Source organism: Bombina bombina, chromosome 2 (genome assembly GCF_027579735.1).
Source record: "Bombina bombina isolate aBomBom1 chromosome 2, aBomBom1.pri, whole genome shotgun sequence".
Lineage (NCBI taxonomy): Eukaryota > Metazoa > Chordata > Amphibia > Anura > Bombinatoridae > Bombina > Bombina bombina.
Window position 1 is genome coordinate 1,365,073,688 of NC_069500.1, and position 22,167 is coordinate 1,365,095,854.

Sequence of the window (22,167 nt, forward strand, 5' to 3'; positions counted from 1 at the left end):
TCTTCTACCGATAAATATTCTGGAGCTGAGAGCGATATTCAATGCTCTCAAAGCTTGGCCTCAGCTAGCGAGGGCCAAGTTCATACATCAACCATCAGGGGGGAACAAGGAGTTCCCTAGCGATGGAAGAAGTGACCAAAATCATTCTATGGGCGGAGTCTCACTCCTGCCACCTGTCTGCTATCCACATCCCAGGAGTGGAAAATTGGGAAGCGGATTTTCTGAGTCGTCAGACATTGCATCCGGGGGAGTGGGAACTCCATCCGGAAATCTTTGCCCAAGTCACTATCAAAGCGAGGGTTCTCAGATTCTGTTATTAATACTCTTGTTCAGGCCTGAAAGCCTGTAACCAGAAAAATTACCACATAATTTGGTATATCTGTTGGTGTGAATCTGCAGGATTCCCTTGGGACAAGGTTAAGATTCCTAAGAGTCTATCCTTCCTTCGAGAAGGATTGGAAAAAGGATTATCTGCAAGTTCCTTGATGGGACAGATTTCTGCCTTGTCTGTGTTACTTCACAAAAAGCTGGCAGCTGTGCCAGATGTTCTAGCCTTTGTTCAGGCTCTGGTTAGAATCAAGCCTGTTTACAAAATTTTGACTCCTCCTTGGAGTCTCAACCTAGTTCTTTCAGTTCTTCAGGGGGTTCCGTTTGAACCCTTACATTCCGTTGATATTAAGTTATTATCTTGGAAAGTTTTGTTTTTGGTTGCAATTTCTTCTGCTAGAAGAGTTTCAGAATTATCTGCTCTGCAGTGTTCTTCTCCTTATCTGGTGTTCCATGCAGATAAGGTGGTTTTGCGTACTAAACCTGGTTTTCTTCCAAAAGTTGTTTCTAACAAAAACATTAACCAGGAGATAGTTGTGCCTTCTTTGTGTCCTAATCCAGTTTCAAAGAAGGAACGTTTGTTGCACAACTTGGATGTAGTTCGTGCTCTCAAATTTTACTTAGCAGCTACTAAGGATTTCAGACAAACTTTGTCTTTGTTTGTTGTTTATTCTGGTAAACGGAGAGGTCAAAAAGCAACTTCTTCCTCTCTCTCCTTCTGGATTAAAAGCATTATCCGATTGGCTTATGAGACTGCCGGACGGCAGCCTCCTGAAAGAATCACAGCTCACTCCACTAGGGCTGTGGCTTCCACATGGGCCTTCAAGAACGAGGCTTCTGTTGATCAGATATGTAAGGCAGCGACTTGGTCTTCACTGCACACTTTTTCTAAATTTTACAAATTTGATACTTTTGCTTCTTCTGAGGCTATTTTTGGGAGAAAGGTTTTGCAAGCCGTGGTGCCTTCCATTTAGGTGACCTGATTTGCTCCCTCCCTTCATCCGTGTCCTAAAGCTTTGGTATTGGTTCCCACAAGTAAGGATGACGCCGTGGACCGGACACACCTATGTTGGAGAAAACAGAATTTATGTTTACCTGATAAATTACTTTCTCCAACGGTGTGTCCGGTCCACGGCCCGCCCTGGTTTTTTTAATCAGGTCTGATAATTTATTTTCTTTAACTACAGTCACCACGGTAACATATGGTTTCTCCTATGCAAATATTCCTCCTTAACGTCGGTCGAATGACTGGGGTAGGCGGAGCCTAGGAGGGATCATGTGACCAGCTTTGCTGGGCTCTTTGCCATTTCCTGTTGGGGAAGAGAATATCCCACAAGTAAGGATGACGCCGTGGACCGGACACACCGTTGGAGAAAGTAATTTATCAGGTAAACATAAATTCTGTTTTTTTCATCTCTCATGGTTCCAGTAAGGTCTCAATAGACTATTACAAAGTACATCTCACCTGGCCTCCAGGAGGTGACAGACACCCCACACCAGAGCTTTAAGTATCCCTCCTAATTACCTCCCAGTAGTTCTTTGCCTAGTCAATAGTGGTGGTTCAAGAATTTGAAGATAATTTTCAATTTTATGTTCTACTTATTCTTCCCTCAATGGAAAGTTCGTGGAAGAGACGGATGTAGGAGAGTGCTGTTGGTGCAATATATTTCTCCTCTCTGGTGTTTTAATTACAGGCAAGCCACTGGTGTCGCTTGGTAGTTCCTTAGCCTCCTTCTGTTTGGCAAATTGGTGGTACTCTCCCTATAAGGTCCTACACTGTAAGGTACAGGGTAGATAGTCACTGCACTTTCAATCCTTTTTATATTATAATTTTTTTTTTTTTTTTTTTTTGTTTTACTGCTTCAAGGTTACACTACATTTTTTTTTTTTTTGTGTACGGCCCTTTAAATCCTCCAGCTCTAGTATTTTAGCACTTAAGATGATTAGGACAATCTAGAGCGCTAAGGAAGTGGCGGTTGCTGCTTTTTTTTAGGGGGTATGTTTACAATGTTGGATACTACATGCAGGGGAGTTAATATCTTTCCTGCCACAGGAAGTAATTTTGGCGCGAGTGCTGCTTCCTTCCATACGGTGTGTGGCCTGCATAAAAATATACAGCGTTTATCCAGGATCGTCTCTGGATATTTAGAGGGGGTAATAGCTCTATACAGGCTGGTGGGGGGCATTTGGTTGTTATTTGTGTGAAAACTGTCCAGTACTTTTTGGAATAATTAAGAGACTTGGGTTAGTCCTTTATTTATTTTTTATTTTTTTTGGAGGGCTGGCGCTTCAGAGACTCTGGTGTTCTCATTCCTTGTGTTCAACCTATATCCTTCTACTAACTATGGAGCCGCCTGGGGCTGCTTCCACTTGTGTGGCACTTCTAAGGGTAGTAAATTGGTTCCTGTCTTTACCTTTTTTTTTTTGTCCCACACATTTTTTCTTGGACTCCACTGCTTGGGTATTGGTGTAAGGTCTCGTGGACGCTCACAAACATTAGAAAGAAAACATAATTTATTCTTACCTGATAAATTAATTTCTTTCTTGGTTGTGAGTCCATAAACACTCCCATAGTTTTGTCTTGTGGTGGCAGTTCTATGTGTACCTCCTTTACCCTACTATCTTACTACTTTCTTCTTTGGCTATACGTACTACTGGGAGGGAAGGGGGAAGTAGAAGGGGTACTTTTAAAGGGACATGAAACCCCAAATTTTCCTTTTATTATTCAGTTAGAAGTAAATTGGAAACTTTTTTTTTTTTTTTTAAATTGTTTTCTCTGATCAAATTTGCTTTGTCCTCATGTTCTTCTTTGTTGAAGAGATGCAAAGAAAATGTGTTAAAATAAATACATTGGAACGTTTTATAAACTTGGATGCTCTATCTGCATCGTGAAAGGAAAATGTTGGGTTTTTCCCTTTTCTATGCTCTGATGTGGGGGTGTCTGTCTCCTCCTGGTGGCCAGTTGATGTAATTCCCAAGAGTAAGGTCTCATGGATTCTTACATGAAAGAAATTTGTCAGGTAAGAATATTTTTTTTGGTTTTTGTCCTCAAATTTTTGAGGAAATGTAATTACCTAGCTAATATCTTTGTGTGTGTGTGTGGGGGGGGGGGGTTGACATTCAAATACAGTTTTATACAACATTCTAAGCCTTAGGTTTTTTTTTTTTTTTCCCAGTTAATTTTTTTTTTATATCGGACTATGGAAAGTATCAATATTCACCCTGGTAGAAGTTGTGAATCCTATAATGGTTTAATATACTTGTCATTACATTTAAATCAGTTATTACATCTTTTTTCAAGATCATGTAGATTATAATAGGTGATACTTTAAAAATAAAAAATCATGGTTATTAAAATTTGTTTGAAAAAATTGTTTGAGGTTTCAGAAGTATTAACTTTCAGGTAAAAATATTTTCCTTTTTTTGCATAGATGTTCAAGTGATATTTTCTAGTATTTTTACATCTATGCTGCAGCAATTTCAGGTCTCAAGTGATTCAACAAAGAAAGTAATACACCTCTCTGGGATAATGCATCACACATGGTATAAGTTATCAGTTTGCAAATTTCAAATGCATCTGAAATGGTTTCACTATAATTTTAATTTGTATTTGCTTCTAGTTTAGTGGCATTTCTTTAATGTCAGATTAAAGTGTATTGGGAACTCTCCCTTTAACTTGCAAGCTCTATGTAGTTGGTTTATTCACAGTAAACATCTTGAGATTTTAATATAAAATGTTTGTGTAATTAAACAACTTTGCAACCGTTTCATTATTTTCCCCCTTTTCATTTAATTTAGCTCTGAAAATTGAGCAATTTCTCAGAACTTGAAATGCACTCTGCTGACTTATCCAGATTAACTCAGCTATATATTTGTCCCTAAGGGGCGTTCTCAGTTAACTCCAATACAATGCACTTTATGACAGTGTCTAGCTTAGTTGTTTGTGGCTAAAGCCCATATTGGCTTCTCCACATAAGGCAAACGGTGGCTGGAGTTTGGCTATTGAAAGTTATCTGCAGTAAAAAAGCATGTGATTTGTTTTAAAAATGTTAAACTTGGCTAATATTCTATATCAACAAAGTAGAAATGTCTTGTAATTACAAGATGTTTACTGTCCTTTTTTGAAGCTCTCAACTCATTCTCTAATAATTTTTACATCTGCTGGTCTCACGGATTTAAGACACAGCCACAGAACTTCGCTGTCCTTTCGTTAGTTCCTATCGGCATTGTGGCATGGTAGTGAAGCAGTTTAGTTTTGCTTGAAATAGCATTTGTAGTATATACAATCCACCCACAAACCTATATCCATATATAGTTTAATAATATATACAGGTGGCCCTCGTTTTACAACGGTTCAATTTACACCATTTCAGAATAACAACCTTTTTTCCCAGTCATGTGACTGCTATTGAGAAGCAGTGCATTTATTAAAATAGCAAGTAGATGGAGCTGTCCGCTTGTGTTGCAGCAAAACCAAGCAAGCTGAAATTAATCATTTTAACCAGACCTGAGCTATCGAGCAGATTTTAAAGGAACAAGATCTTCCTGTCTATAAATCAGTCCAGATTGGAATGCATAGAAAGAACTGTTTGCAGAAAAATGCAAGTGAAGTCTGTGTTATGTGATTATTTTATTAGGTTTATAATGCTGTTTAGCAAATGTTTTTGTTCATTTAGTTTAATTATATATTCTGTTGTGTGATTATTTTATTAGGTTTATAATGCTGTTTAGCATTTAAAGTCTTCATTTCAAAGCTTTAAAAAAAAATGTATTAGGTGTTACTTATGACAATTTTGAGAGGGCCCTGGAACTCCCTCACTTCCCATTGACTTACATTATAAACTGGGTTTCAATTTACAACGGTTTCGATTTACAACCATTCCTTCTGGAACCTTACCCCGGCGTAAACTGAGGGCTACCTGTACTGTATTTGTGCTCCTTTAGAAGGAAATACTTTTTTTTTTTTTTTTTTTTTATTCATCAGATGGTGAGTCCACAGGCCCTCACGCGTGGGAATATTCCTCTACTGACTACTCTGAGGAGGCAAAAGACAACCCAACACAGAGCTTTAACCCTTTTGTGTTGGGGTAAATTTGTCTACATCGGAACGAAGTTCCGATGTCAACAAATTGAAAACTCGCAATCGTGCATGCGATTGCGAGATTTCAATGATGGCATCCGGTTAGGGGGGTGAGCCTACAACGCAAAGCACGCCCACCATGACCTGATCCCATGCAGTAAGCGCTGTTGGCTTCAGGACAGCCAAATAGCTAGGACGGTCCATGCCATCCTAACTGCGCTAAAGCCCAGCGCAGTTAGGACGGCATGAAACGTCCTAAAGTCTTTAAAATGTTAAATCCCTCCCACTTCCCATGATCTTCAGTCATTTTCTTTTGCCTCCTTGATGAGGAGTGAGATGAAAGTGAAGTGCAAGATCTTTTCACTCAAGCTGGAGATGTTTAAGCTTTTGTGCAACACACATACTTAACATTGGTAGAAAAATGTTCAGAGGACCCAGCTCCTAAGATGACTTAGGGACAGAATCTGAAGGATCCATTATAGCATTAAACTAATGGATTCTTACATGAAAGAAAAAAAAAAAAGCTTGTGAGGAATGTAAAGCTTGACAAAACTTACAGGTTTAAGACAAACTAAGCTGAAAAAATGCAGGAGACCAGTAGACTCCACACACAAAGCCTGGGTAGTGCTCAGGCTTTGAATAGGACAACGCGAGCGAAAAGTAACCCCCTGAGCATTAACCCAGACTTACACAATCCTGAGGGCTTAAAAAGTGCAATATTGACCTTCGATGCACGTTAGAAAAACCTCTTCCTTTTTTTTTTTTTTTTTAGAGAGTTATTGATACTCTCATCGAAGCTCGTAAGCCGGTTACTCATCACATCGATCATAAGGTATGGAGAACGTACTTATTCTGGTGTGAAGAGTGTGGTTTTCCTTGGCATTAAGTTAAGGTTGCCAAGATTCTGTTTCTCCAGGATGGTCTGGAGAAGGGTCTTATGGCCAGCTCCCTGAGGGGACAGATTTCGGCCTTTTCTGTTTGATCATCTCGAAGCTCGGAGAGCCTCTTGTGCAGTAAGTCTTGTTATGGCTCTGATTAGGATTAGATCTTTGGCTCCTCCTTGGAGTCTGAATATGGTTCTTAAGGTTTTGCAATGGGTTTCCTTTGAGTTTATGCATGAGTATCTGAGATTGCCGCCTTGCTATATGAGCCTCCTTATCTGGTGGTCTATTCGTATAAGCCTGTCCTACGTACTAATTTAGGGTTTCTCCCTAAAGTTGTGTCAGACCGCAACATCAATCAAGAGATTGTGGTCCCTTCTTTGTGTCCAAATCCTTCTTCAAATGAACGTTTACTTCATAATTTGGACGCTGTTCATTCCTTGATGTTTTATCTAAAAGCTACCAAGGATTTTAGACAAACTTGCATGTTTTTGGCATATTCTGGGGAGCCTAAGGGTCAGAAGATCTCTTCGACTTCCTTATCTTTTTGGTTGAGGAGTCTTATCCGCTTAGCCTATGAAACAGCAGGACATAGACCTCCTCAGAGAATTACGGGTCATTTACTAGAGCAGTGGCTTCCTCTTGGGCCTTTAAGAACGAGGCCTCTATGGATCAGATTTGTAAGGCGGCTACCTGGTCCTCGCACACTTTTTCTGAGACAGGTTTTGCAGGCTGTGGTGCCCTCAGATTAGATTTTTTTTTTTGTCCCTCTAGTTTATCATTCAGTGTCCTCTAGAGCTTGGGTATAAGTTTCCCAACAGTAAGGAATGAAGCTGTGGACTCTCTTTATATTAAGAAGAAAAACATAAATTAGGTTTACCAGATCATTTAATTTCCTTCTGTATAAGGAGAGTCCACTCTCCGTGTTTCTCTGATGGGTGGCCCCCTAAATTTTGTGTTTTCTTCTGGCACATTTTTATACCCTGATATTTATCCCACTGTTCCTTGCTCCTTCGACAGAATGACTGAGGGATAGGGGAAGTGGGAGAGGTATTTAAGCCTTTTGGCTGGGGTGTCTCTTCCTCCTCCTGGTGGCCAGGTTCAGTATTTCCCAACAGTAAGGAATTAAGCTGTGGACTCTCCTTATAAAGAAGGAAATTAATTTTATCTGGTAAGCATGATTTGTGTTTTTTTTTTTTTTTTTTCTCTCAAGGACCAGTATTTTTATCATGATGATGTTGGCAGCTTTTTTGTTGAATGGTTCGGGACACTGAACCCAAATTCTTTCTTTTGTGATTCAGATAGAGCTTGCAATTTTAAGCAACTTTCCAATTTACTCCTATTATAAAATGTTCTTCATTCTCTTGGTATCTTTATTTGAAAAGTAAGAATGTATGTTTAGATGCCGGCCCATTTTTGGTGAACAACCTGGGTTGTTCTTGCTGATTGGTGGATAAATTCAACAACCAATAAACAAGTGCTGTCCAGTGTCTGAACAATGAAAATGCTTAGATGTCTTTTTCAAATAAAGATAGCAAGAGAACGAGAGAAAAAAAATGAGTAAATTAGAAAGTTGTTTAAAATTGCATGCTCTCTCAATCATGAAAGAGAAAAAATGTGGGTTCAGTGTCCCTTTTTAATGGGCGTTTATGGCCACTATGTGATTAAAGCTAAATGTATCTTCCTTAACAACTGTGGTTCTCTCTATATTAGAGAAATTTTGTTGTAGAAATTTTGCGAAAGGAAAAAAAAAAAATTGGGTTCATTGTCCCTTTTAAGGTTCTAGCAATTGGGTAATCTAGGTCCAGAATGACAAACATTAATCCAAGCAAGGCAATTACTATTTTAACCTCCCCCCCCCCCCCCCCATTTGACTCAGTATGATAATTCCATGTCCAGTAGTAGTAGGTTATGTCGTCTTTAGAGTCCCCACATAATGGCTATAAGCAAGGCTTTAAGGGTCTATAAACACTAAATATATTTGAATATCCCTCAAGTCATGGGTTCTGCAATGTTCCTTTACTTGGGCCAAGCATATGACCTAGTGTGTGGTTAAATTTTAATTTTTAAGGATGTATATATGAGAGCCACATAGATGCAATGGTATATAGCAATTTCACACTCCATTTCCTATATGTTCTCTTTACACTGTGTTTTGTTAAACTTTGTTAAACTTGTTTTACATCGAACAATGCTGTAAAAGTACTGTAATCTGTATAGATAGATGAAAACTGGCATATCCTGAGGTTTTCTGCTGCCAACTAATTACTACTTTGAAGATTCTTCCTCTGATGGATCACTCCCTGGTGTCAAGCCATGTAGCTAGCTATAGGCATTATAGGTTCTAATCCATCTTCTCTGCATTTATGGTGATGTAATATTGTTACCTTTTTTATTTATGCCTATTAGTCCAGGAGATTCAGCAGTTACATTTTTATTTTTCTCTCCACGTAATATGCATAAAATCAATAAGGGGACATCACACACTGTTCATTGGGTATAGCTTAAAGCGCTATTACAATGCAAAATTATTATAGCTCTAATGATTTAGAGTATGTAAAAAAAATTTGTATTCCTAACCCTACAAGTATGTGTGCTAAACACCTGCAAATTGGGGTTAACACATAGTTAAAGTGTTGCTTGGGAGCCACAGAGAACTGTTGGTGCCAAGATAACATAGCCAGTTAGCCTCTCAGCAGTGGTAGTTTTGCTGCTGGTGTTAAAAACACAGATTTGCAGAGTTGGTAAATGTAAAATGACATGCTCGAACAACTAAATAGTGTGTCATTTGTTTGTGCTATAGTGGCCTTTCAATGCAAAAGCTGTTGTAAATTACCAACAAAGAAACATAGAATTCGGCGGAAGATAAGAACCACAAGGATACTTATTTTAGTGTTTGTGTTTATCACCTATATTGGAAGTAGTTCCATAAATTCACTACCCCTAATTTTTTTTTATTTTTTTATTTAAATTCTCTGTTCCCACTTTCCAGACAAAAGTATAGGAAACCCACATCTTTTCAATTTACTTCTATTTTCCAATTTTCTCCATTCTATTGTTATCCATTGCTGAAGGAACAGCATTGCACTACTGGAGGCAATCAGCAGCTAGCTATCATTAGTGTAGGATATGTGCGTATTGTTTTTACAATTTAAAAAAAGTAGTTACTTTAAGTTAAATGCTCTGTCTGAATCATGCAAGTTTCATTTTAACTTTCCTATCCCTTTAAGTCCATTCATATATTTTAAGGATCACCTATTTCCCTTCTCTCCTCTAAACTATACATATTTAAATCGGTCTTTTTGTATGTTTTTATATCCGTTCATGTAACATTTTAGTAGCCCTCCTTTGGACAGTTTCTAGTTTTTATATCCTTCTGGAGATCTGGTCTCAGAACTATACACAATGATCGCTAGGTAGGCCTCATCTGGAATAAGTATAAGTTATTTCTGCTACTAAAAAACTCTAACAATGCCATTCTCCCATTCGCCAGATTTGCACAACCATCATTGTTATATTAATATACTTTATAACATTTAAACCTCTACATTTCTGCTGGTTTCTAAGCCACTATAGACAGCCTCTTATCACAGGCTTCTTTTATTTGCTTTTCACAAGAGGCTGCTAGTTCATGTAGGCCATATAGACAACGTTGTGTTAACGACCGAAGAGTTGTTTAAGAGTTAGTGCAACACAGTACTAAATGCAAGTCAATAGATAAGTCATGTGATCCGGGGGCTGTCAGAAGATGCTTAGATACTAGGTGATCAGAGGTAAAAAGTATATTAATATAACTGTTGGTTATGCAAAACTTGGAAATTGGGTAATAATGGGATTATCTATCGTTTAAAACAATATCAATTATATTGCAGATTGTTCTTTTTAAAGGGACAGTAATGGTTTAAGATAAAAAGCGTTTTTATAGAAAGGTATTATAATGCTTATTAGAAAAATAAGGTACTCCAGCAATCTGAAGCGCTAAGGATTAATTAAAATGTCACACGCGCACCATCTGGATGCTCTCCTGGCTTCCCATTGACTCAGTGTTTTTTTTTTTCTTCCAGCAGCAAAGCGGTGCTGTCAATCAAAATCAGACAGCCCACTCTGTATTCCTTTTTTTAGAGCGAGCTTACACATGCGCATTTTTGTTAGAATTTATTAAAGAATTACAGGGATATTTAATCCTTCCACAGGTGTCCCTGGGACAGTTCCTTCAGCCTGCTTCTGTGTATCCATGAAAATGTACTCCTTCAGTATACCCTCTACTGTTGGTTACAGCACAGGATAGGTTCTCTGCTGTTTCCTCAGGAATTGGGGTAAGAACAGTGGAGGGGCATTTGCTGGGTAGGTGCCTGCATGTCTCACACAGCCCACAGGCTGCAAAGGGTACAGTTACCACTTAGCCAGCAGCTAAGCACAGTATGTGTTTGTTTTATATCACAGCTGCCATGCTATTCACGGGTACAGTTGCTACATGGTCAGTCACAGCAGCTAAGTAAACTACATGACCTTTTTATATCACAGCTGCAGTAGTGTTCCTCAATTCATATTTTACTAATGCAGGCTGGTTGTGCATTTAAGCTTTAGTTAACTTTCTACTTATTTTCCTGTTGTGATTTTCACTTTTCCACAGTGCTTTAAACAGTTTGTGTTTTGGGTACTGTTTCACTATCATTTTGGCACCGTTTATTTATGAGGTACGACACCTTTAACAGCGCCCCTGTATAACCACAATTTTAAAGTGCTCTTCCTTCTGACAGGAGCGCTAATAAGGTACCTGGGAGATCATTAGCGGTAGGAGGGGAATGTATGTAAAGCGCTAACAATTTTTTCTTTAGGGGAAGGTGTTATTAGACGTTTAGCGCTGGAGGCATTTTGGCACGCTCTGTCGTGTGTGTTTTTTTTTTTTTTTTTTTTTTTTTTTTTTTTTTTTTATATAGAATGCAGCCTCTACCTGCTGAGGGGAAACCTAAGTACTTTGGAGCAGCAGCAGAGGGGGGTAAGACCCAAAATCTAAGAGACCTCACTCATAATATTTAAGGTGTCATATTTAATGGGTTTATGCTACTATCACCATATAGTTTGTGGTTCCCTGCAGCTTATACTTGGGGAATTAAACCACTGTAGTGTATTATCTTATCTTACATTGGAGCTTTTCTATATTGCTTAGTGAGCAAGATCATGGTTTTACAAACCTAGTCCCATTAATTATTTCCTGTTCATTGCTATGCAATAGTATATGTTTACTTGTGAGAGGAAGTTACAATATCTTTCATACCTTTTGTACTACTGTTATAGCTTAATTTTGGAGAGGATACTACAGTATCTTCCATAGCTAGTACTATTGTTATATGTTGCTGTACAATGTTGTTGTGTTTTTTTTTTTTTTTAATAACTTTTGAAAGGATTCTACAGTATTTTCAGTTTTTTTATTTCCAGCTTGGCAGGTTGGGGGCAGTGGGTGGTGTTTAAAGGTTTCAGAGAGTATTGGTGGTCTCAGGGTATGAGGCTAACAATAAATATTTTGGAACTCCGTGTGATGTTCAGATCCCTTCAGACTTGGCCTCTTCTCAAAATGGTTATTTTCTTCTTAAACGGGAAGAGTCCACAGCTGCATTCATTACTTTTGGGAAATACAGAACCAGGCCAGCTTAGATTGCGTTGAGCCATCCGCCTCCAAGGTTTCCATGCCCGTGAGGCGCATGCCCCAGAACCTTTCTCGGCTGCGCAAGCAGGTGTCCCTATGGCTTTTACTCCTCCGGAGGGTGGCTTGTTTCCTCCAGAGGTTACGGCACGTTTCTATGGCTTTATTTTATATCTCCCAAGTGAAATATTTCTAATATACTGTCCGTGTTCTGCTAACCAGGGCACATCGGGCGTGCAATTGCCTGATTCAGTTCTGCCTTCTGGGGAAGCGCTGGCCTCTGAGGCTTCATGGGCCCCAACCTCGGGGCCAGTGTTGATCCGGTGAGGGATGATTTTGCCTTCCGTTATAGGCCGGCATGTCTTTGTGTTCTTTTAAGACATATTTTGGCAATGTTGGAGAATCCCAGTCCAAGTGGGCTGAGGGATCCGAGGCCTTAGATTCTGGATGGCAAATTGGCTTCATCCCCAAACGTTGTATCCAATCTCCTTAACGTCTCAGTTTTTATTTTTTCTTTGTTTCGGTTCCAGTTCTGAGCTTGGGTGACTGGGGCCTCTGATCGGCTGGTCCTGTTGGTGTCCTCATTCACCTTGGGTGTTAACCTGATGGGTGTTGCCTTCATGCGGATGAATGTGTTTAATTTGTTTTTTCTTAAGCTCATGTCTGCTGTTAGATTTTCATTTTTGAGAACGTTCTTCTCTGGAACCGATACTTGCAATTTTGTGGTCGCTTGGGCACTTTCTCTGAAGTTGCGCACTTTTTGAATAATAGAATTATGTTTTCTAGTTCATTTATCGATCCTATGGGTTGAATCTTCTTGGACCTTGGGCAGTTCTGGAGTGTCCTTTATACCAGGCAGGTACTGGTCGGACGCTTTTCGGCTGTTACCTGGGTTCATGTCACCCTTGTGGTGCTGACTTAATCCTGTCGGATTCTGAAAGTCACTTGGCCTATTGATATGGACTCGGGCTCAGATCCTATCGAAATATGAGGCCTACTGTTTAAATACAACCCCTCTGACTGGAGGGCTGTAAGTACTGATCTACGGTCGACTGTTTAAGGCTACTCGCCTGGGATACGGATCTGTTTTTTTGCAGACGTTGTCATGGTTCTCGGGTCCCATGGGGACTCAGAACCGTAATTTCCATTCCTTTGGAGTTGGGAGATGTGAGGGACCTATGTGGTCTGGTGTTCCAAGTGGAAAACTATATTGCGGATTCACTCTTAAGTGCTTACGGAAGCTGACTCTCTAGCCTATTAAACATTTTCTTACGGTGGCGGAGTCTCCTTACTTTCTGCCTTGGGTGGATCATCTGGTCTGGAAGCGCGGGCATGTCCTTCCTCTGCTCAGAGTTGCGTCACTCTATGAGGTGGTGTGCAGGGGTTCCCTGTCTTCTGTATGGAGCTGAGAGGCGGCAGCTTTTACCCTGTTCTAGAGGTTTCTTTTTGGAAGAGCGATCCTTCAAGGATCTCTGCTGTTATCTCTTTCATATTATACCCTTGGTCTGACCAAGGTCTCGACGTTCAGGTGTTTCTGCGTCCTTGTTGCAACTCTAGCCTTGAGTCTTAACAGTGAAGAGTCGCGGTCGGTTACAAACTGTCGCCCTTCTTGGGTCAGGTAGTTGACCATTTATCCTCTATGTTCCATTAGGGCTTCAAGGAGGGTGTCTTACGTCTTTCTCTTAGGGATGGCGAGTAAGGTCCAGGGTTCTCATTCAGCTTCGGGTATTGGTGCTACCTTGCCAGTGTGTGTAACACGTGTTAATGCTTGTCTACGAGATTTTCTTGCAATCCAAGAGCACTGTGTGCCGAATTCTTAAACTGTTCAGGAGCTCTTTCAGACTCTTGGGTTTGAGGCTGTTGCTAGATCGCCAAGTCTACAGACTTTAGATGGTGCGCTCCTAATTGTAGGAGGCAGCTTAGGGTTCCTCTGGAAGTTAGATCTTTTGATTCTGTTTTTCGAGGACCCTGGCCTAGGTCCATGTCTCTCCTTAAATGGGTGTGGATGGTTTGGTCTCACCTTAGGTGTTTGTGGTCCTGTGTGCCTCTCTGAGGAAGGCAGGGCTCTGTTTTTCTTGGGAGACGCCTATCTGCCTGTGGCTTAGGCTCTAATTCTTTCTGATAGGTCCCTACTGGTCTTCTGGCGCATTTGATGTTCCTGTAGACTGCAGGTGATTTTCAACTGGGTTGACGATATGGCCAAGGGGTTTCGCCTGTATGGTAGGGTTGTTTTTTTTGTTGTGTTCCGTTCTCATGCAGGGGTTGGGTTCTTTTGGTCGGAGTTACCTTAGTATCTGATTGTGTCCCACGATGGCTTGGTGGTAAACTATGTTACCTTGAAAGCTGAAGCTCAAGAGTTCAAATCCAGCTATGGCTATGTACTCTTCATAATGCAAGTCCTACAAATATCCTTGCCTAAAGTAGCTTTATATGATGGCCTGTGGGCCCTTGTTTTTCCTGCCTTGTAAGGGTCTTTTCCCTTGTTTTTTCAGAATCCTGGAAAGGGAGATGCAAAGTAGTAACTGGTTCCACCATTCCTGCAGCGGGAGGCTGAGGGTTTGAACCCTGTTGGGGCTCCTGCTAAATGTTGGATTCTTATATTTAGGGGTTGGGGGTCTGAGGGCCCTCTTCCCTGGGGTAGGTTCCTTTTTGGGGAAGACGGCAGTGTAGGGGGTCTCGTACCCGTGCACAATGCCTATCCTGAATCACGGTAGCATGCCGTTTGTAGTAGTGGTCAGAGGTCTACTCAGGGGCTTTGTTCCTCGTTGTTCCTTCCTTTCTCTTCCAGAGGTCTGGGACTCTTGTCTTCGGTCTTTGACTAGCCTTTGAACTGGGACCATTACCCTGGAGAGAAGCCCGGGAATCGGTTATCTATGTAGGTTGACCATTTTCTTCCAGAATCGGTCCTCCCCTTTGGTGGGTTGATGTCCTCTTTTCTACTGGCGCCTGGTACTAGGAGGGGACGCTCATGGAGCTCGGTATTCGGAGAGCTGTGAGCATTTGGAAGGTTAGCAGTTTGAAACCAGATACAGCTATTTGCACTTTAAAGCAGGCTTTAAACCTCCTTTCGGTGGTTTGGGTTTCACAATGGTTGAGTCAGCTTTCCTACCTGAAAGCTGGTCATTGAGAGTTTGTGTTTAGATGGTTTGGTGTTCTCTTGGAAGAGCTCTTTACTAACTGCTGGGATAGCAATCCTATTTCTGCTGTCTCTGCTTGCCTAGCCTGCAGGTTTCAATCTTATACAAGGCAGCAGGGAACTCATGTTTTTTTTTTTCTGGAGTACCTTATGGCATGGTACTGAGTCAGGGATATGAGGGTGTCCCTCAAGTCCTTTTTGATACGTGTTTCCCTGTGTATAGATGGGTTGTTTGTTGAGCCGTGCGGAATGACCCTTTGGAATTTTCCTGGAAATATGTTCTCCCCTTTGGGGGCAGATAGCGGTCCTTGTTTTGCGGCAAGGTACCTTCATGGGAGTCGTGTCCAGCGGGGCTGACTTCTCGGAAACTGTTTGGGCTAGACAGACTCTAGGACTTAGTGGTCTCTAGTTCGGCTTTGCTGGTGGTGTAACTAATGTGCAGTTACCTGGGCTTCAGGTTTTTACCCATGTCTATTTTTATAGGGTGTCTGGTAATTTTAGGCTGTGGTGCCTTTTTTAAAAGGGGCTGCATTTTGTACCCACCTGTTTGCATTCAGTGTCCTCTAGCTTGAATATTGTTTTCCCAAAAGTAATGAATGCAGCTGTGGACTCTTCCTGGTTAAGAAGAAAAACATAAATGATGCTTACCTGATAATTTTCTTTTCTTCTGACGGGAAGAGTCCATAGCTCCCGCCCGTGTTTTTTTTTTTTTTTTCTATGAGGCGGCTGTAATTTTTTGTTCTTCTGGCACCTTTTCACCCTGATATTTCTCCTACTGTTCCTTGTTCCCTTGGCAGAATGACTGGGGGATGAGGGAAGTGGGGGAGGCATTTAAGCCTTTGGCTGGGGTGTCTGCCTCCTCCTGGTGGCCAGGTTCTGTATTTCCCAAAACTAATGAATGCTGCTGTGGACTCTTCCTGTCAGAAGAAAAGAAAATGATCAGCTAAGCATAATTTATGTGTTTCATTATCGAGTGGAATTAATGGACGTGCTAGCAATTTATTTTTATTTATTATTATTTTTTACCAATGGTATTTGCTTGATTCAAGCAAGAACAAATATTTGCAGTTCTAATAAGTTCCTCTTGACCGCTGGAGTTGAGTTGCAGATCTGGTGCATCTGCTTGGGGATGAATGTTTAGTTGTTACTCTGTGTGTGTGTTTTTTTTTTTTTTTTTTTTTTTTTTTTTTTTTTTCCCCTGAATCTTTTATGGTAAGTGCCAGAATACTACTTCTGTTGCCATTGCTTCTTAGTTAAGTTTGGTTCTCGTAGCTTACTTGGAGGCAAAACAGTCATAGCCTTTATGTATTACAGATCATTTGAACTGGTTTTGTGTCTACTTCATTGGTTTCAAGAATGAGGTGTCTGTGTAGAGTACCATTACAAGGTTGCAGCTTGGTGCGGTTTACATACGTCCCAATACTTCTTAATTTTAATGTTTTTTCTTAGCCTAGACAGATTTTGGAAGGAAGTCCTTTTGTTCCTGGTAAATAAGTGCTAGTTGGTTTTAGAACTTTGGACAGCACTGTTTTATTGGTGGATGAATGTATCCACCAATAAGCAAGAACAGCCCAGGTTGTTCACCAAAAATGGGCCGGCATCTAAACTTACATTCTTGCATTTTCAAATAAAGATACGAAGAGAATTTGATAATAGTAAATTAGAAAGTTGCTTAAAATTGCATGCTCTATCTGAATCACAAAAGAAAAAAAAATTCCCTTCAGTGTCCCTTTAAGGTTCTTGCTACTGTATCTCAACTATACACTTTAGAACTAGTGAATGGCAATGCCAGAGCCTCACAATCCACTAAATATTAAGGAGAGCTAACTGGAAGTTGTGTGCATGTGCAACCCTATCAGTAAGTGCACGCTCTATAGACTAGAATAAGAGGCCATTCGTCATTGAGTTGGATGACATATACACTGCTGTGATATAGAAGAAAAAAAAGCAGACTCTTTTTGGGCGGCTAGGCGATCATCCAGATTGTCGCATTTTAATCAATCCACAGCATTTTAGCTTGCAGGAAATATTTATTTATGTTTTACTATTATAATAATCTTTCTATGCAACTCTATTTATATTAAATATGTACTGTCCCTTTTAATCTCACTAAATTTAAAATTTGTATAAAAAGCAGTTCTGTCTTCATTGTTAGAAAAAAAAAATAGGATTTTGTTTGGTTTTATTTTTTTTTTAATCAAGTTCTTTCTAAGTTTTTAATGAGCATTAACTAATATAGTGCTTACACCACAAGCAGGTTGCTTTTTCTTGATGTTTCTTACACCAAATTCATACTGCTCAATCAGAATGTCTGTTCAACAAATAGCGCCCCCCCCCCCCAGTATTTCTTCCTTTTAAGTCTTATCGGTTTGCTCTGTGTCTGGTGGATTGTCATCCGTATATTTCAACATAATGTTAGCATTTACAGTTTTTCGGATACACCACTAGATGGTTCTATAATGCCATACCTTGAAGCCATAGTAATCTGTAGAAACCTTTTGAGAGGCTGTGAATGTAAGTGAATTTCTGCAAATGGAACTAAACCATAGTTTAGTTTAATCTGTTGTTGGACTTTAGCTTTTTTTCCCCCTTCCATTTCTTAATTAGCTGTAATGCTCAGTGCACTGAATAGACATGCACAGCAAATTATACAGCTAATTTTGTAATGGCAGGATAAAAGTCTGTATCCCACAGAACTGTAGCTTCTGTCTAGCTATTGTAAGTCACTCTATTATAATATACAGAACAACTCTACAGTAGCTAAATTAACATTGTGCACAGATTACATTTTATTTTTAGCTTTTGCTTTTCAAACAGTTTACTATCTGTAGTTTGAATTTCATCTCTATTACTAAGAAATACTTCTTGTGAACCTTTGCCTTGTTCCAATACAATGATCTGCTATAATAGTTCACAATATTCAGTACTTTGTTTAATGTTTATTCTGTTTATTTTTCTCACCTGCAGGTATTGTGTCAAGATCTGGAACTCTGACATATGAAGCTGTACATCAGACGACACAAGTAGGATTGGGCCAGTCGCTTTGTGTCGGTATGCCCCCATGCCATTATGTAACAACAAACCAAAATTGTATTATTTGGTTAGAATGTCAAAATAAGTTCAGTGTAGGCACAAATAAGGATTGGCAGTGCTACTAACACGCATTGTTGTTGTTTTTTTATATATATTCCTAAGTTTACATTTAATGTATATGGTAATAAGACAATAACTTTATTTAGTGACAGGAAACAAGTTAGCAGGAGATGCGTTGCAGACTTTAAGGCCTAGTTTACAAGTGGAGCGCTAAATTTATAGTGCTCCCGCAAACAGGCAAATTTGACAGTTTGCGGGAGCGTGATAATTAAACAGCCACTACAAGTGACTGCATAGACCTCAAAGTAAATATGTATATGATTATATTCATATATATTTGTGTGTATATACCCATATTAACACACAAATATATATTTATATATTCATATACACTTTTATATATTAAAAAATGCTGCTCATCGATGTGCTACATACCTACTTCGCTCCTTCTGTGACGGCATCAGAATGTTTTGTCCAAGCAGCAAATAAATTAACACAAATGTCAGTCTATGTTCATATAAGGATTATTGAATGTTAACCTTCAACAAGTAGATTAGCGAAGAACCCTCTTTAAAAATATGTGAAACCTAAAAATTGTCTTCATAATTGATATAGATCATACCATTTTACCCTACTATTCCATGATACATTTTGCTTCATTCTCCTGGTATCCTATATTGAAGGAGAAGTAATGCACTACTAGGAGTTGCTAAAAACATATTAAACCAATAACAGCAGGCATATATGTGCAGCGACCCATCAGCAGCTAGCTCCAAGCCTACCTAGGTATGCTTTTCAACAAAAGGATACCAAAAGAACTAAGCAAATTAAATAGAAGTAAATTGGAAAGTTGTTTAAAAATGTATGATCTTTCTGAATCGTGAAGGAAAAAATGAAGGTTTCATGTACTTTTTTTTTTTTTTTAAAGAGGGTCCTTAGCTAATCTGCTTGTTGAAGGTTAACCTTTAGTAATCCTTATATAAACAGACTGAAATGTCTATATGAATCCTGAAAGAATTTTTGAGTTTCATGTCCCTTTTAGGCGACTCATGTTTTCAGTATTCTATTTTTAAAGTGCTATTCTTATGCAAAAATGACATTCTCTCTAATTGATTAAAGCATGTAGTGTTTTTACCCCATTTGTAGTGTGGAATTACTTTTTTTTTTTTTTCCCCCTACATAATAGGAACTGAAATGAAGTTTTACAGTGAAGAACCCTGACCCTTTATATGTTGGGTTTTCAGTCAAATGTGCAAGAACTGCATAATGCTTGAATTTTCACTCTAGAACACTGTTTTTTATAAACCTGTCCTCAGGCCTCCCTAACAGGCCAGATTTTCAGGATTACCTTGGGTGAGAGCAGGTAACATAACACGGTTTACTAATTAGCCGATTATTTAACCTGTGCTCTAGTTCAGATATCTTCAAAATCTGGCTTGTTGAGAGGGTTGAGGACAGGTTTATAAACCAGTGTTCTACGGAAATCCGAAAACATTACGTTCTTCTAGATCTGGTTACAAGATATAGTTTTGTCAACATAACTTATCAGTGGTGTTGGAGAGACTGGAGCAAGTGGTAGACAGACAGGAGAGGGCTGTGGAGTTCTAACCCCGCTCCCCTTCTCTCTAAATATGATTTAAAAAAAACCGCAATATACCCATATCCTACTGATATAATTGTTAGTAATAGTGATGAAGAATACAAATTTACTTTACTTTATTACTGCTCTGAAGTAGTTACTCTTTTCCTGAAGTAAGATCTAGGGCTTTGCAATCCCCAACTTGTGTTCAGGTTGCATCCAGGCAATAATTTCCAAGTAATATATTTGTGGAAAATTTGACTGTGGCCATAATCATTTCTACTTTGAGCCATATACCACATGAACAATGTTTAGAGCCTTCTATTGCTTTGGCAAATGGGGGGGGGGGTGACTTTATGATATTTCTTTCATGTAATTGGCAAGAGTCCATGAGCTATTGACATATGTGATATATACAATCCTACCTGGAGGGACAAAGTTTCCCAAACCTCAAAATTCCTATAAGTACACCTCCCACAACTCAGTTTTACAAACTTTGCCTCCTATGGAGGTGGTGAAGTGAGTTTGTGCTTGATTTTTTTATGGTTTCTTCTCTGATCAGTGCTTCTAAGCATTCTGAAGCCCAATTCCTCTTTTAAAACTTGCGGACAAATTAGGCTCGCAAGGGCGCAAAATGCTGTTATTTATTGCGTCATTCTTGGCGCATTAATTTTTTGGCGCAAATGTGCATCTATGATGACGCAAGTTTGTCATTTCCTACCTCTTAGTTGATGCCAGTTTGTTTGGCGCAAAGTTGTTTGTTATGAAGCGAGTTGCGTCATTTCCGGATGTTTGTTGGCGCAAAAAAATTTATATACTTTTGCATCGTGCGTCATACTTGGTGCCAAATTTTTTTTGTTTTATTTTACCCCACTTCCTATATGCTCCTTGCCTTCTTTATGCTCAGAGGGCTATGCTATTTGCTTTTTTGCAATTTTAGCATTTGCATTTTTCTCCTGTTAAGTGTAGTCAGTCCACGGGTCATCCATTACTTATGGGATATTAACTCCTCCCTAACAGGAAGTGCAAGAGGATCACCCAAGCAGAGCTGCTATATAGCTCCTCCCCTCTACGTCACACCCAGTCATTCTCTTGCACCTAACTAATAGATAGGATGTGTGAGAGGAGTGTGGTTATTAAATTTAGTTTTTTTATTACTTCAATCAAAAGTTTGTTGTTTTAAACAGCACCGGAGTGTGTTGTTTCTTCTCAGGCAGTATTAGAAGAAGAATCTACCTGAGTTTGTGTATGATCTTAGCGGACGTAACTAAGATCCATTTGCTGTTCTCGGCCATTCTGAGGAGCGAGGTAACTTCAGAACAGGGGACAGCGGGCAGGGTTCACCTGCAAAGAGGTATGTTGCAGTATATTATTTTCTAAGGAATGGAATTGACTGAGAAAATACTGCTAATACCGATATAATGTAAGTACAGCCTTAAATGCAGTAGTAGTAACTGGTATCAGGCTGTTATGTATGTATGTTGGCACCAAAGTATTTCTGGGGAATGGCACTTCACTAAGAAAATACTGTATACATATAACTCTAGCCTCTCTGCAGTGATAGCGACTAGCAACAGGCTTTTATTCTTATTTCATATATTTAAAACGTTTACTGACAGGTTAATCGTTTTTTTCTCTGAGGTACTTGGTGAAAATTTATGGGCATTATTTTCCACTTGGCTGTCGTTTATTTTGTATAAAATCAGTTACTGAGCTTCCCCACTGCTGTATTAAGAGTGGGAGGGGCCTATTTTTGGCGCTTTTACTACGCATTAAAAATTCAGTCACAGTCTTCCTTATTCTCCCTGCATGATCCAGGACGTCTCTACAGAGCTCAGGGGTCTCCAAAACTAGTTTGAGGGAGGTAATCACTCACAGCAGACCTGTGAGACTGTGCTTTGACTGTGATAAAAAACGTATTTATTTGTCAATCGTTTTTTTGGTATTAAGGGGTTAATAATCCATTTGCTGATAGGTGCTATCCTTTGCTAAATTAATGCATTTCATATGAAAAATTGATTGCTATAACTAAACCGGTTCATTGTTATATCAAAGTGACAGTTTTTTGGTGTGCTTCTTAAAGGCACAGTAACGTTTTTTATATTGCTTGTAAATTCAGTTGAAAAGTATTTTCCAAGCTTGCTAGTCTAATTGCTAGTTTGTTTAAACATGTCTGACACAGAGGAATCTCTTTGTGCAATATGTTCAAAGGCCAAGGTGGAGCCCAATAGAAATTTATGTACTAATTGCATTGATGCTACTTTAAATAAAAGCCAATCTGTACATGTTAAGCAACATTCACCAGACAACGAGGGGGAAGTTATGCCGACTAACTTGCCTCACGTGTCAGTACCTGCATCTCCCGCTCAGGAGGTGCGTGATATTGTAACGCCAAGTACATCAGGGCGGCCATTACAAATCACTTTA

At 39.4% G+C, this 22,167-nt stretch overlaps 1 protein-coding gene across 1 annotated transcript in view; it reads left to right on the top strand.

Moving 5' to 3' along the window:
* SUCLG1 (succinate-CoA ligase GDP/ADP-forming subunit alpha) overlaps positions 1–18,226 on the top strand; it is a 140,243-nt gene extending 122,017 nt beyond the window's left edge. The window contains exon 6 of the mRNA XM_053700328.1: positions 18,036–18,226. Within this exon, the coding sequence (XP_053556303.1) occupies positions 18,036–18,226 (191 nt within the window). The remainder of the gene's footprint in view (positions 1–18,035) is intronic.
* Positions 18,227–22,167: the final 3,941 nt, after the last annotated feature.